At 36.5% G+C, this 15,613-nt stretch overlaps 1 protein-coding gene across 1 annotated transcript; it reads left to right on the forward strand.

Annotated features, from left to right (window-relative positions):
- The first annotated feature begins 1,948 nt into the window (after positions 1 to 1,948).
- Positions 1,949 to 9,702, forward strand: MGAT4C (MGAT4 family, member C). The gene is made up of 3 exons (XM_009866594.1): positions 1,949 to 2,089; positions 6,542 to 6,689; positions 8,546 to 9,702. Exons 1-3 carry the CDS (start codon positions 1,949 to 1,951, stop codon positions 9,700 to 9,702), a joined length of 1,446 nt encoding a protein of 481 aa, XP_009864896.1.
- Positions 9,703 to 15,613: the final 5,911 nt, after the last annotated feature.

Genomic DNA, 15,613 nt, shown 5'->3' on the forward strand with positions numbered 1-15,613 from the left:
GCTGTAACTTAAAAATAGCCACAATGGATTTTTTCAGCTTCAGGGTAATCAGCTGCCTGCAATTTATCCCACCTTCAAATAAACAAGGACAGAAATCTCTATTGTTATTAATTCTTCTTTTTTTTTTCCTTCGTGCAACACGTCAGTTGTTCTTACTCTCAACAAAGTGATTTTTAAAATCCTTCTTTGTGCAGCTAGTGTCCATTTACTGCAGCTCGTCTCAAATCTATATAGACAAAACCTTGCACTGAAACATTCGTATTACTAACACTTGATGGATTTACCTCCCTGTTCTCTAGAGTTTAATAGGCTCATATCTTATATCTTATCATATGTTAGATATATTTAATCAGTTTGGCAGAGTAAATATAGATTGAATTTTGCCCTAGAAGGGTTTTTGTTGCTATTAGGCCAGAAAATTTTCTATATGACATGGAACTCTTAATTTGGCCAATATTTTATCAGTTTAGATCTTGAGCACTTTCATAAAAAATGAAAATATTTAAATGTAAGTTTTAAACAATGCACATACATTGCTATGTTTCACACAAGGTAACTTTAAACTATCCATTTATATATGGCTTCTGTATATTAAATTTGTTAGAAAAATCATATATTATTATGGACAAGAGCCAAAATAAATTTGTACTTCAACAAGTGAGAACATAAATAATGTGTTAATAATCTACTTTTTATTTAAGAATCCCTCAGAGTTTGGGCAGGCTGATCTGCAGTCTGTTTCCTTAGCTTGTGGCCAGACATTCTTCAAATATATGTGGTCCTACACAAGTGAATGCTTGTGATTTGGTAGCCAAGAACAGTATTCATCTTGCTTTAAATAGTAAAATGACTAAACCGAATATGTAATATCATGATATGACTAGACAGTCCTACTTCTTGGTCTTGAATTGAGCTATTGAGTGGCTTTGTGATCCTCTATGCCACCCTTCCTCATTTGATTCATCTAATTGGAGCTCTAAGGACTACCCAATATCCTGCTTAGATGTATCTGGTCTAAGATAGACACCTACCTTTCCTCTTCCAGAGAAAATGACACCTCCAGTGATCGCTTTTCCATCCTAGCACAGAGGTCTAAGGCTAAGGGATGCCACACAGTCTTGTTACTACCTTCTCACTGCAGGGAAGGTAATTAATTTGTTCTTGGCAGTCCTGGTATCCAGAATTCTCCTACTGGCAATAGCTTCTTCCTAGACTGTTGGCCTGAACTATCTTTTGAAGGAGACACAGGTACACAAGGTATCAAGGTTTCGGGCTGTGATGGCCACTGAACGCTGGCAGATGCTCTCTAACCCATTTTCCTCCCCAAATGGGATCTTTCCCATTTACTGCAGCTTTTTCTTAAAAGGAACAAGGCAGAGAAACTCATGGACTGGAAACGAAAACTAAAACACCTTTAATAAAGAATAGTTCTAATAATGAAATAATAGAAATAATCAAATATATAAGAATATATACAAAACTCCTCCGTCATAGCAATCACCACTGATTCTGCAGAGCAGGGGCCACCAGGCAAGTCCCAGACTCAGCGGCAGAGGGCAGCTGGATACGGGAGCTGGATTCAGCAACTTGGCTCAAATCAGGACACGGAAGTAACGCACAACATGATCTCTTGCCATCCAGTTGGGATCTGACAGTTATACATACAAAACTGAACTGCTGATGCACTCCTGACACATGATAATTCCAGCCTAAAATGAGTAGGACAAAGTGTGGGGGTTTTTTTCTGAACTGGAAAAAAAAAAAGCTTAAATTATTGTATATTAAACTTGAAAATGACAATGATTAAATGCAAATAATTCAACCTTAAAGGGTATAGTCTATACATGTTTGAAGGAATTTGATACATCTGAAGTTGTTTTGCTATTGTGTTTATTAGATGGGCAGTTCTTGTAATGCTGTGGTTTTCTTTCATAGGTGACACTACCGTATGCCTTTCTTCACGAGACACAGCCTGAAATATTTTGATAAAATGAGATGCTTGAGGAAACGATCAGCAGTGTCATTCTTAGGAGTCCTTGTAATTTGCTTGCTGTTCATGAATTTGTACATTGAAGATGGTTATGTTTTGGTAAGTTCTTAGATGGAAGAAATGATCATAGAGCAACAGAAGAGGACACATCCCTAGTTGAGCAGTAAATTTCCTAATCCCTGCAATTTCCCTGTTAGAGTATTATTAACAGAGAATTATCCTCCAAAAGTGTCCTTTATAATTGAGTCATCTTATCAATATATACTGCACACAGAGTGTCAGTAAGGCCCTAGCAGTCCTTTTCACAGAAGTAAATACGTCGTTGTTCATTGGAACTGTGGGAGATAAGGAATGTAGCAAAATATGTAGATATCTCCATCAGGTATCTTCCTCTGAGTCAAAACATTCCCTGTACTTTTCATGCTTCTGTATTTCCCTCAATTTTAATATTGAAAATTGCCTGCATCTGAAATATCAGTCCACAGTGCAAATCTCACCTGTGAATACTGCATTAAACAATATTATAAAATACAATTACAGGAGAGAACTTACACTAATTTCATGTATTTTAAGCTGCTTGCAGGAATAATCTATTTTTAGGGCTTTCTGTATCTCAGATTTGAGTATATCAGACTCAGTGCTACAGCATTAACAATTAGACATAAATGATACCTAGTATACTTTTATGATTGTGAAAAACATTTATGGAAAGATTTGTGTTAGGAATTACAAAAAGTAAGCGACTGAAAATGTAACATAATTTCACAGTTTATATGTAACCTATGGGTGTCTCAGTGCTGAATGCTAGGTAAGACCTGAAGACTTGATTAATGGATTGAAATTCCAGTTCTTTGGAGGTTGGACTGGGCCTAGTGAAAGAACATGGTAGTTTAATAGCTTGATCTTGCAAGGAGTGAAATGACTAAACTGAACATGTGACGTTGCAGTATGGTTGAACAGTCCTCCTTCATGGTCTTTATTGAACTTCTGAGTGGCTTTCTGATACTCTATGCCACCCTTTGTCTGATTCATTGAATTGAGACATTAAGAGTTTTCCGGTATTCTGAGAGGTGAAGTCTGATCTGAAAACAAAAACCACAGTGTGAAAAAAGTGCAATATACAAATAGTAAAATCCTTACATTAATTTATCAGAACCATAGATAACTTGATGACGATTTTTCATTTGAAACATTTTACTTATAACAATATTGCAAATATTTAAGACTATGCTAGTATCTTCTAAACTGTTGAAGAGATAACTCATGTTTCTAGCATGTCACTCCATTACAGACATACCGCTTTCTCTAACAGTACCTGCACTAAGATTTTGCGCTGGTTTATTTATTCATCATTTCCTGGTTGTGACTGAATTTGACTTGGCTTATCACATTTCCAGTGGTATTTTTGCTGATGCTTATTCTCTGTTCCCTAATTGCTTCAAAGTCCTCCAGATGTTTCTGAAAGTGCTTTTATTATCACTGCTAATGGTGTTCCTCTTAGTTCATTTCTTAAATCTTTTCCTGTCCTATTTGCCAGCTCCCCAGATGGCTCCCTGTCTTATTCTTAATTTGCTCTTTTTTCCCCCTTTTTTAGAAATTCACTCTCTTTCATTGCTTCTCTCATCACAGTTCTGGCACGTTTGCATTCGTGTAACTCCCAGCCAACTCTCTTGCCAAGTCTCCTCACAGTTCTCCCAGATCTCTTGATACCCTTATGGTCCATCAAGCGTTTTTCAAATGTGTTAGGCTGTTGACTTTTTTGTTTATTTATTTGCCTTTATTTTCAACTTTCCTGGCCATGTCTGACAGCTCCGTTATCTGGTGTGTTTTCTCTGCTGAGATAAAAGATGAGTAGTTTCAGCATTGGTAGTGAGAAGAGATACGCTTGGGGATAGCTTTCAAGGACATCAGGCTAACCAGTTTAGGGAATGGGAGTATGAAAGTCCTCAGAGCATCAAAGGCCTCTGACTTATTAATTGTAGTGTTCTGCTGGAGTATCTCCTGCTAGAAAGTAACTGATGGAAGATGGCAACTGACCCTGAGTTTCTCTTCCTAGTCCCCAGCAGCAGGCCATAAAGTGGGGCTGGTACCTCTTTCTCCACAACTAGGATTTGCTGAGTGGCCTTTTTCTGGACATTAGAATATCAAAGTAAGATCCACTGTGGCAGATCTTAAGAAGAGAGAGGAGAACTTTTGTTTTCACTCAGAGACTCTCACATGTCCAAAGAAACCCTTCACTCTTTTCTGCAGGGTACTTGCTGTGGAAATTAAAAATAAGAAACTATTCTATGATTCTAAGGGCCCACCTGGGAAAATTGCTTAGGTATGTTTGATACAGGCCACGCAGTGCTGATATATGGGCCAGCAGAGAAATTTAAGGTGCTGTGTCTGTAGCATGTGGGCCACATCTGATCAAATATTTTGAAGACATACTGAATTAATATAATCATATATCACAATATACACATTGATTTTTGTATGCATATCCTGATTGTAAATGAACTGGAAGTGAAGCATGCTTTCTGCACTAGGAAAACAATAGTACTATTGTAGCTGATCCAGCATCTTTAGCAGAGTATCTCTGTAAAGAACGGAAAACTTCTGGCACTTCATCCCATGACACCCACAGGAACCTCCCAAGTTCCAGCAAACACTGAAATTTAAATTAGAGGTTAGTTAACAGATGAAAGCCAGAACCATCACAGAAAAAAAATAGAGAAGACAGATAAAGAGAGCTAATCAAGCTCTTCAAATTGACTGACCTCTGCATAGTAGTCAGAGGCAGAAGAAGCAGATTTTAGATTTTTCAAAAAATACATATTTCAGTTTTTCTTTTCATTCAACAAAGGAATGAAAGCAACAATTAAAAAATGTTAGCCACAAAACACATTTCTTAAAGAGAAAAAAAAGTAACATTTTTGTGGTCAGTTTAAATATCTTGCTTGTTAAAATCAAAACATTTTGTTCTGACATTCTCTATTTCTAAACATTTTGAAACTTTTTATGTAGAAAAACCTCAGCAGAATGAGTTCCTGTTCCAAAATCTTCTTATGAAACAAAGAATTTTGGTGCTCCATTCTGGAACCAATGACACATGATGTTTTGACATGAAAGAAAGGCTGTTGTTTTTTTTTTTAAAAAAAATGTTTTGGACTAGCCTTTTTTTAACATTTGACAGTTTGCATGGAAAATCCTCTGAAGTTTTGGTACATTCCCTTCATAGTCCACTGAGTTACATTTTAATCCAGTATATGATCAACATAAATCTTCCTCTCATAACTAATGACTAAATGCAAAGTAGCATAGCAGCACTAAAAGAAATTACTGGAGAGACATTGCAGATCAAGAGAGAGAAACAGCACATGTAGATGCCCCTGGATGTCCGCCAAAGATCTTTACTAAGCTCAGAAGTGAGTTATTTACTGCTTCTATGAAACAAAAATAATGAACTTAAAATGAACGTAGAATAGGTTAGCAGAAATATTTCTTTGTGCTATAAAATACATCTTTGACACATTTTTGAATATTTATACCATTAAATATGAGTGCTGTTTACTGTTTCTGTGGTTGTTAGCAGCAGTACTATCACTGCACAATACTCACATTTAATGACAGATCAGTATGTTTTTTAGTGTATTAACATACGGTTTATATCAGAAGAAATTAATTCGTTCATACATTGGCCTGTCATCAGACTAGAATCAAGCCATGTAAACTAAATAAGCATTCCTACCTTTAAATTCAGTCTCCTGGCACTAAAACCTATTAGATATTTTCCCTTTTCTTAAGGACTAAGGGACACTTTTTCCCTGAGACTCAGCTGAGTTTATGGATTAAGGTGGAAGACACTGATGAAGCCTCTTCCCTTGCGTGACTTTGCTATGGCTAAGGAAGCTTCTTGAAAGAAAAATATAGAAGGAGGCAGGAAAAGGAGGCATGCTGATAAATTTGCTTTTTTTCTATACCATCAAACAGTGTTCACCAAATCCAGTGAAAGCTTTGGCTGTCTGGATGACCACAGGCACTTCTTCTTACTGCAAATCTGAGTCAAGACTACTTAAAAAATGGCCAAATAAGCCAGAGGCCAGGATCTAGTTTTGGCTTTTCTTTGCAACAATTTTGGTGGGTTTTTAATCACTCAAAACATTTTAAAAAAAATCTTCCCCAATTCTCCATCTATGAATATTATCTCATGTTTTTAGTGACTGATGCTTTCCTATCCCTACTTTGAATACTGCAGCATTTTTTGGCAATAGTATAGTGCTTGCAACCTTTTCAGAGTTTTTGTCCAAAATTTTTTTTTTCCCTTTTCATGCTACCATAATCTGAAGGGTTATGGTAGATTTTCTGTAACCAAAAAATGTATATTATTCTGTAATGTTTTTTTTTTAAAAAAATGAGGTGGCATCTACATGCTTTCATGAAAGCTGACACTGAAAAATGTTATTCTTGGAAACCTGCCTGTCCATATTTCCTCTCTGGCTGGCATTCACAAATGTGTTTCTCTCTGTCTCTCTCCCTCTCCTATTCTTTTTGTTTTCTCACTAATAGGAAGGGGACAAGCAATTAATCAGAGAAACAGCCACGCACCAGCTCAACCCAGAGCGCTATGTTCACACTTTTAAAGATTTGTCTAATTTCTCAGGATCTATAAACATTTCCTATCGCTACCTAGCTGGCACGCCTTTGCCAAGGAAAAGTAAGTAACTGCAACCTGAATGTTATGGAATGAGTTAATTAAAAAATGGGTGAAATCCATATAGTCCCTGTGGTATTTCTAGGCAAGAGGGGCTGAGTTAAGCAGTGATGAGCTCAGAGATTTAGTGGGACAGCTCGCTCTCGCTCTGCATAGGCAATCGTGAGTTCACCTCTACCAGTGACCGCCCCATAGCCCGGTTATCTTCTGACCAAATGCCCAAGCTGTAGTCATCCTTCACGTATCCCTGGCTGGTTTGTGTGAGCGTATTTTGTGGATGTCCCCCAGGCCAGAGGGAGAGGACTTAGAAAGCAGGAGCAAGGCATGTGCTGGTGGTGCTCCGTAATCACCATCTGAGAGCATTCGGTCAGCCTCTGTCTGCATAACCAGTCCATCCAGCCTAAGCTGTGCTTGGGATTGTGTAGATAAAACTTCAGTTCCCCTGTAATGCCAGTCCAGCAGCTGTGAATGGATCTCCTTGTTGCCTAGCTGTAATAAAGGAGGAGGTGAATCACACTATTATGGGGACATTAAAGGAGGATTCTTTTCGCAGCCATCTGGAGATGGACTATCTAGCTGTTCTAACTTCAGGCAGGTTTTAAGACTTTCATCTTGAAGTGAAATATGGCCATACCTAGATTTTAGACAGGTGTCCTTTGGGTTCCAAATCAATCATTTCACAAGCATAAACAAGGCTCAGAAGGCCAAGCACAGAAGGTAAAACAGAATTTCCTCGAGCTGTTGATCTTCACAAAAACTATAAAATAAAGTTTATTCAAATTAGATTTGAGAAATTTGAGGCACTGTAGGCTGCATAAAGGGCTTCTGGGGGTTGTACTTCACTGTACAACTGCATTTTGAGCAGACTTAAGCCTCTAGAGAAACTCTGAATCAGAACAGTTTTTTATAAACAATGTTTATAAGAAAGTTGGGGTAGGTTCAACTAAAGTACACACAGTCAGTTAGGAAATCTTGACATTTTTTACATCATAATTTTAAAAAAATTGAGATATATTAGCAAATATCAAAAAAACACCCTGATTTGGACTGCTGGTAAAAATGCAGTGGCAGTGACCAAAAACCAGCAAAGATGAAAATTCTTTCCTTATAATGAAGATGCATCTCTCCCTAGAAATATGTAACAGCATTAAAAATCATTTATACAAGCACAGGTATGAATTAGTTAGTTCTCTTCTACTTTAAAATAATATCTAAATTGCAACTTGCAAGAGGAAGTTCACTGTGAAATGCTCAATGATTCCTGAAAGAAGGTTAGAAGAACTATTAGCAAGGAAAACTTGGACAAATTCTGCTACAAATGAACATACAAAAAAAAATTATCTAAGCAATATTCATACAACTGTAAAGTTATGCATAGATGTAACTAGTCTTGTAGAGTGCTGAAAAAGATAAAAGTTTGGCAATTAATCTATATCTCATGTTTTCATGCTGCATTTTGTAGTTCCTTGCTTTAAAAATATTGTATGAATCATATCTCATCATCTCCCTTCTTTTAGCAGATTCTACCACCTTATTGTGTATGTAGTTTCTTCTACTAGGCGTATATGTGCACAGAGCTTTGGCTTTTGTCCACTACATGTCATTCCTTGCAGTTAACAAGTGAATGTTTAACACAATGGTCTCCATATGTCTATTTACTTGTAATACGATCCTTCTTTCATGAAAAAGCAATAAACCTTCTTTGTTGCATGCAGCTTAATAAGCTCACATACCAGATTTCTCAGTCTTCACCATTCAAAAGATTTATTTGATATAAGCACAGCTCTTGAGGATAGCTTTGTCGCCAAATGGTTTCCAACATCAGACACTCAGGGTTTTTTTAACTGTCTTTTGTACAGGGTACCTTACAATTGGGCTATCCTCTGTGAAACGGAAAAAGGGAAACTACTTGCTTGAGACCATCAAGTCTATATTTGAGCAGTCAAGTTATGAAGAACTTAAAGAAATTGCAGTGGTAGTGCAGCTGGCAGATTTTGACTCAGCCTGGTGTGAAGGGATGGTCCAGGATATTTCACAGAAATTTGCACATCACATTATTGCAGGCAGACTGATTGTTATTCATGTCCCTGAGGAGTATTATCCTGTACTGGATGGCCTCAAGAGAAATTACAATGACCCAGAAGACCGTGTCAAGTTTCGATCCAAACAAAATGTAGATTATGCTTTCCTTCTTAACTTTTGTGCTAATCTTTCTGACTATTATGTGATGCTAGAAGATGATGTTCGCTGCTCAAAGAATTTTTTGACTGCTGTTAAGAAAGTAATTACCTCACGAGAAGGATCCTACTGGGTGACTTTGGAATTCTCCAAACTGGGGTACATTGGAAAGCTTTACCACTCCCATGACCTCCCACGCCTGGCCCATTTTTTGTTGATGTTCTACCAAGAAATGCCTTGCGATTGGCTGCTCATCCACTTCCGTGGGCTGTTAGCTCAGAAGGAAGTGATACGTTTTAAGCCATCTCTGTTCCAGCACATGGGATATTACTCATCTTACAAAGGAGCTGAAAACAAGCTCAAGGATGATGACTTTGAAGAGGAATCATTTGATATCCCTGACAACCCACCTGCAAACTTGCACACCAACATGAATGTATTTGAAAACTATGAGGCAAGCAAGGCTTACAGCAGCATTGATGAGTACTTCTGGGGCAAAGCTCCTTCCACTGGAGACTTCTATGGAGTTGTATTTGAAAAGCCCATTAAAATCAGTAGGATTAAAGTTGTCACTGGAACTGAAGACCGGCAAAATGACATTTTGCATCATGGGGCCCTGGAAGTAGGAGAAAAGATTGTAGGGAGTAAAAAAGGAAGGCAATGTACTACTTACTTGAGACTAGGGGAATTCAAGAATGGAAATTTTGAAATAACAGATGTAGAGCACAAAGTTCTCTTTGATATTAACTGCATGAGAATACTTGTTACCAGAAGTCAAAAAGAATGGCTGATCATCAGGAGCATTAGCGTCTGGACTTCTCAAACACCCAATCAATAAAGCAAAGCCACCTGAGAAGGTCCAGAGTACATACAATCAGCTGTGTGTTCACTGGTGCCATCCCCCAGAAAAACTGACATTTCCAACTCTTCACTAGAGACACAGAAAATCTGGGGAAATCACAACACAAGCAAAGCAATTTATTTTTTACTAGTTTGGCCAGGCAATATGTAAAAACTTATTTGTCGAAAATTTTGAATTTTATAGGAAATGTGAAGTTCTCAAACCTCACATGAGATCTTGAACCACTTTTTTATTGTTGTTTCTCTGTTACAGAGATTTTCTGGACTAAGTAGAACAAAACAAAACATCCTGTAATTACCAAAAGGTTTAAAGCTATGACCAGTAAGTTGCAAAAAGAAATTGGATTACACCTTACACACATATAAATTTAAAATGTTATGGTAGTATGCGTTTGTACAATAGTCAGTGATGTGTTTCTTTTAAAGGCACTTGTGACAGGGAAATCTGTCCTGAAACTGGCAGTTTCATTCTGACCACTGTAAGAAAACAGTGTGGCTAATCATTGCAAATTCTTTTCAAAGGGAATATATGTAAAATTATAAATCTGACATGATATCTATGTAAAAAATAGATAATTGCATCTGTTATTCTGTCTCAACAAATATCTTTTGCTCTTTTTACTGGGTCCTATCACTGAAACGAGCATTCTATATTACGCAGGGGAACAATTTACTCTCCTTATTCAAACAAAATGTCTCACTGTAAGCAAGCATTGTGCTTGAGTACAGATGGCGCTATCAAACACAAGCACGTAGAAGGGCAACACTTTTCTCTTAGATAGGCTTCTTAACAGATCTCAGCTTCAACATTTTCTGTTCCTTCACAATATGCAGAAGTTCCCATGAGCTGCACATAGCTGAGCAGCACAAAGCTGAGTAGCTTTCCAAGGACTGTTGTGCCTTCCATGTCTACATGTCTACTCCATGGGTGATACAAATGTAAGGTCTACTGGGTTAATCAACTGGAGGTGAATGTAATCACTAGTTTTTCTCCTGGATGATCTCTAGCCAAAAGAGCAAATGCAAAATGAAGAATCTGAATTCAATGAAAAATTGATATGTTTCTAAATTAGTTCTTATTTTCTCTTCAGTTTTCTAATTCTGATCATGTTAGTTTTGTAGACATCTTCCAACTGCACGTGGTTGTTCCCCATAAGCTTCTTTTGCCTGGCCTTAGCCAATAAGCAGAAGAGCTTCCTCGGTTCCCTTAACTTCAGTGTCAGCTCTGGGCTTTTAGTGCATCACACAAGGAGGCTGTAAAGCCATATGTTTTATACTATATGCAGACATTTGGATTAGCAGGGGTTTTTCCCCTACGAAATTCTCCAGACTCTCTCAGTAGACACACTAAGAAATCCATGAGGATCGCGTGTGACACAGATGAGCACTGTATTTTCGTTTTTATGAATACTGTGGTTGTCATCTAATTCCATATATGGGTTTCAGTTAAACCTAGAAGGCAAGGATTAAATTTTAAGAATGCCTGGACTGACCAGAACTGAAACAACTACTGTACTCAGTGCATCCAAACCTAGCATGGCTACTTCAGAAGGGTAAATTATGCAAAAATCTGCATAAAACAGCAATGCAAATGCTTTTCCTGGTTCATAAATCCTGATAAATTCAGGTCCAGGTCTGGCAAATCCCCCAATACAGAGGTAAGGTACATTTTAAAATAAACCTTCTGATATATGCTTCTACATGATTCAGGAAAGCATCCTCTTCTCAAAGAAATTTTTTGTTTCTTTGTTCCTTAATACACACCTAAATCTCTGTTCTTCATATACGTATCTTCAGCAAAATAGAATAAAAGCAGTGTACATATTCAATCTGAAAAGCAAAATAATACAATTTTTTTAAATGAAAAATACTCTCTAATCTCAAGCAGTTATAAGTTTTTATGAAGGAATTGCTTTTTAACAGTGATTTTCCATGATTATCAAAAAATGAGTTGCTAATTAGTCATTAATAAACACCATTTTCTTTAATGAACTGTCATTATTCTCTTCTTCCCTTCCAAAAGGGAAGTTAGGGCCAAAGCAAACAACTATGTTAGCCAGGAATTTAACTTTACTTTTATTCAGAAATGCAGTATGTGCAAACCAATCTTCTAAATTAGAATGTAAAATATACTCAATCCCAAGATTTAAAATGTTCTTGTAATCAAAACCATGCATAATCTGAATGGCTAGTAAAAATTAAATGCTCTCAACTTAAGTCTGAAGTAATTTGTCATTTTTTAATTAGGAGATGAAAAAACCCTGTTTTCCTTTTTAAAACAACTGCAGTAATGAGTCTCATCTTTGATATCAATGCTTAGCAGCGAGAACTCTCATCTGGTTGTTACCAGTTGGAGAGGGTCAAATCCACAAATACCCAGTGAATAACCTTAAAGGAAGCTTTCTTGGCTGTGGATAGTGGTGTGTGCTGGGAATGAGAGGCATCCACCATTTTTTCTGCTGAATTAGATTTGACTTGGAAAAAATGATTAACAATACATGTATTCCAGGAGAGGCAAAAATGCAGTTCGGTAAATTAGTGTTTTGAGCACTCACCTTAGTGCACAGGTCTCAGCTCCTCCTCCACAGAATGTATATTTTGTCCAACACATTTACATGAAAAACATTGCCAATTAAAAAAAAAAAAAGAGTCATAAAAACAATGATAACTGTTTTTCAGACAGATTTCAGTAAGATATTTGAATATATGTTTTTTTTCTCCGTGTGCTAAGAAAAGTGATTGACTTCTGAAAGGGAAACATTTAATCAGACATGTATATGTTCGCTAATACCTCTTGAAGTTTGTATTTTCCTTTTTTCACTGATGAAACAAAAAATAGAAGCGTCACAAGTATTCATTGGTGTATACAGTTGGTTCTGTTGGTGTGTATTTCCTGGGTTTGTTTTCAGACTATGTTTATACTGAAATGCTGATACTGAAAATTTTACACTGTGGTCTGCACACTGATTGATCTATTCTTCACTAATGTTCCTGTACTGTTCCTACGGGCACTGTCTGGGATTCCTCATTGTATAACGTCCCTAGGCCTTTTCTTCTTTTCTTAACCAGAAGTCAGTCTTCTACCTTTCTTCACATAGTATGATCCCTCTGACACTGGGAATTCTTGTGAAGTAAAATGCTACTTACTGTTAATTAAAACAGGAATTGATCCTTTAGTTCAATGAAGAACAAACAAACACAGAAGGCAGTAATTTTCAGGCAAAACCAGGTTCGGCATATTTACTATATTTACTCTGATAAATATAATTCACTAAGGTGCTATATGAATGTGTTATTTCTAGATCAATGTTCTAACATGATGCTCTGTTTTACTCTCTGCTCAGTATTCCCTTGTGTTAGACACTAATGGTTTTGCTTTTATAAAGGGAAATTGGGAACTTGTTTTTTATTGAATTATTAAAAGCTAAATAAACAGCAAACTATAACAACTTAGGAAATATTTCATCTTGAAAAGCTATTAAAGGAAGAAAAAAAACATGGTTAACCAACTTAAAAACTGCAGATGCAATCAACTTTCACTGCAAAGCATTTCAGAGATTCTGACGAAAATGATAGTTCTTACTACCGTCGTGTTAAATTTTCAGTTCTCTTAGGCTACATTTCAAAAAGTATTAAAGTACAAGTTGTAATGTAAATCGTGTATGATGAGCTCAAGAAGTGTCAGATCCTCAAACAAAACACAAGTTGAAAATACAGGTGGAAAATATAGATGTATTGTAATGAAAACAAGTTATTTTGGTGTCATACTCTGTATAAAAAGACAAATTAATTGAATTGTCTCCACTACTCCATCAGCTTTTCAGATAAAGTAAAACAAAGTGCTTAATATTTGTTCTTCTCTCCTTAGTCCTTGGAGACGAAAACTACAAAATTTGTACTCCCTTTAGGGGAAGATGGTTTGACCTATATATCTTTATGAATGTCGAAAGTGTTGATTTTGTAAATTAATTAATTTTTTAAAAATATAAACAAATATTTGTCTTATCATTTCCATTTTAGTTTTAGCCATCCTGGAAGGCTGAAATTAAAATAGTCTCCAAACAGATGTATTTTGGTATCTCTGGATGGCATTTTCCAAATTCTTGCCTCTTTTACTAGTTTTGTCACAGCAAGTACTTTCTGGCTCACCTAGGTGTTCATGCTCTTTAGCAGCACCATCAGCCACATAGACAAAGGCAAGATTGCTGTTTCTGCTGTAAATTGAGAGGAAGAGGAGCACATCTAGAGTCACATTAGTGTACAATGGCTGTCTAAGATCTGTTTCTCTCTATTGACTACAGTGGGAGGTTTGACAAGTAGTTTGGCCTGAATGTTCATCTCCTAAATAATTAGCAATACAGGAGATCTGTTTCTTTTTCATGATTACATATGCTACATACAAATCTAAAACATATGATACATAAAAACCTTCACAGATAATTTCCTATGAGCAGCACCACTCTTCAAAGCAGGGGTGTTGAGTAACTTCTTCATAAATAGCATCTTGCAATTTCAGCTTTAAAATAAGGAATCAGTATCTCCACCCTGAATCTAAAGCATTATTTATTACTTGTTAGTTTAACAATGATATTCAGTACAGAAAAAGATTAATTATTATTTCCGTAATTGTAGCTTCTTCTTAAATTGGCACAAAATTTAATTGGCATCTGGGTAGATACTAGGCCATTTTTTCAGCCACATTTCTAGATGATTTTCAAGTGTCATACCACCTACTGCAAATTCTCAAATAAAATTCTACTTTGTCTCGACACTTGTAAAAAGGCTGTTAATATTCCACGTAGGTTTTGAAAGTACTTTAAGTAACATTATATTTCTAATTAAACCCTTTGCCAGCCCTTTGCTGCTCTTATGCAAGAGTTTCGCATTTAATGAGTAAAGCTGAACATCAAAAGCTGATGCTTATTTCCTCCGTTCAGCTGGTTAAATAGCTGCCTTCCCTCTTTTTTGCTATTTACTCATTAACATGGGGTTTGCTTTTGCCAGTTCAGGAAAATCTGCCTGGAAGTCATGGAAATCTCAAGCTGTGAATTCTCAGCCTCAAAGGTACTGTCTTTGTACTTTATGAGAAGTTCCCATTTCTTAACAGACATGTACCATTTTCTGAAGACCAGCACAAGCACAGTGTTCAGTTTCTTAGCCTCTCCTTTGACGTTCTAAAAGCAGGTTTCTTTCTAGATAATTGCATCAGGCAAAGATATTTTAAAAGACATCACGAGGAACTAAAAAAAACAACAAACAAAAACCCCAAACAAACAAAAAAACCCCTCTGCTATGACAATGACCTACTTTTAATTTTTAAAACCATATTCAAAGTTGTCTTTGTAATCAGGCTCCATCTATCTTCAATAATTTAAGTAGAAAAGATTAAAATACTATGATTGCGAGAAAAGATTAAATACTATGTATATATCTCTGTTATATGATTGCACTTAACTTATCCTTTAGAGGTGGCTGGTTGTCAGACTATCATTATTGTATTAACCCTTTTACAGAAAAAAGGAGCCTGTGACTCCCTAGAACTTCTCTTTTTTGCTGTCTCGATAAAAATAATAGATTCAGCTTTCAAAAGTATTGCCTTGGGCATGCACACTTGATGTGGTACACAAAGAACTATATTGGCTGTCTGTCCAGCCTGCTGTACTGCAGCACTGGAATATTTATGTCTACCAGAGTGGGGTTGGAAATGTAACAAGGAACAGTTGCTATCCTTGCTACAGTACCTGTAATAGTTTTGGAAATAAATGTAAGATATGAAAAGACCCTTTGGCTTAATGCCCTTCTCTTTAACCACAGTACTATTCAGTTTTCTTTTAAGAGTAGATACCACATTTTCATTCTGTTTAACTTGGGCCAAAAGTGCATAACCC

The sequence above is a fragment of the Apaloderma vittatum genome, unplaced genomic scaffold (genome assembly GCF_000703405.1).
Source record: "Apaloderma vittatum isolate BGI_N311 unplaced genomic scaffold, ASM70340v1 scaffold12833, whole genome shotgun sequence".
In the NCBI taxonomy this organism is placed as follows: domain Eukaryota; kingdom Metazoa; phylum Chordata; class Aves; order Trogoniformes; family Trogonidae; genus Apaloderma; species Apaloderma vittatum.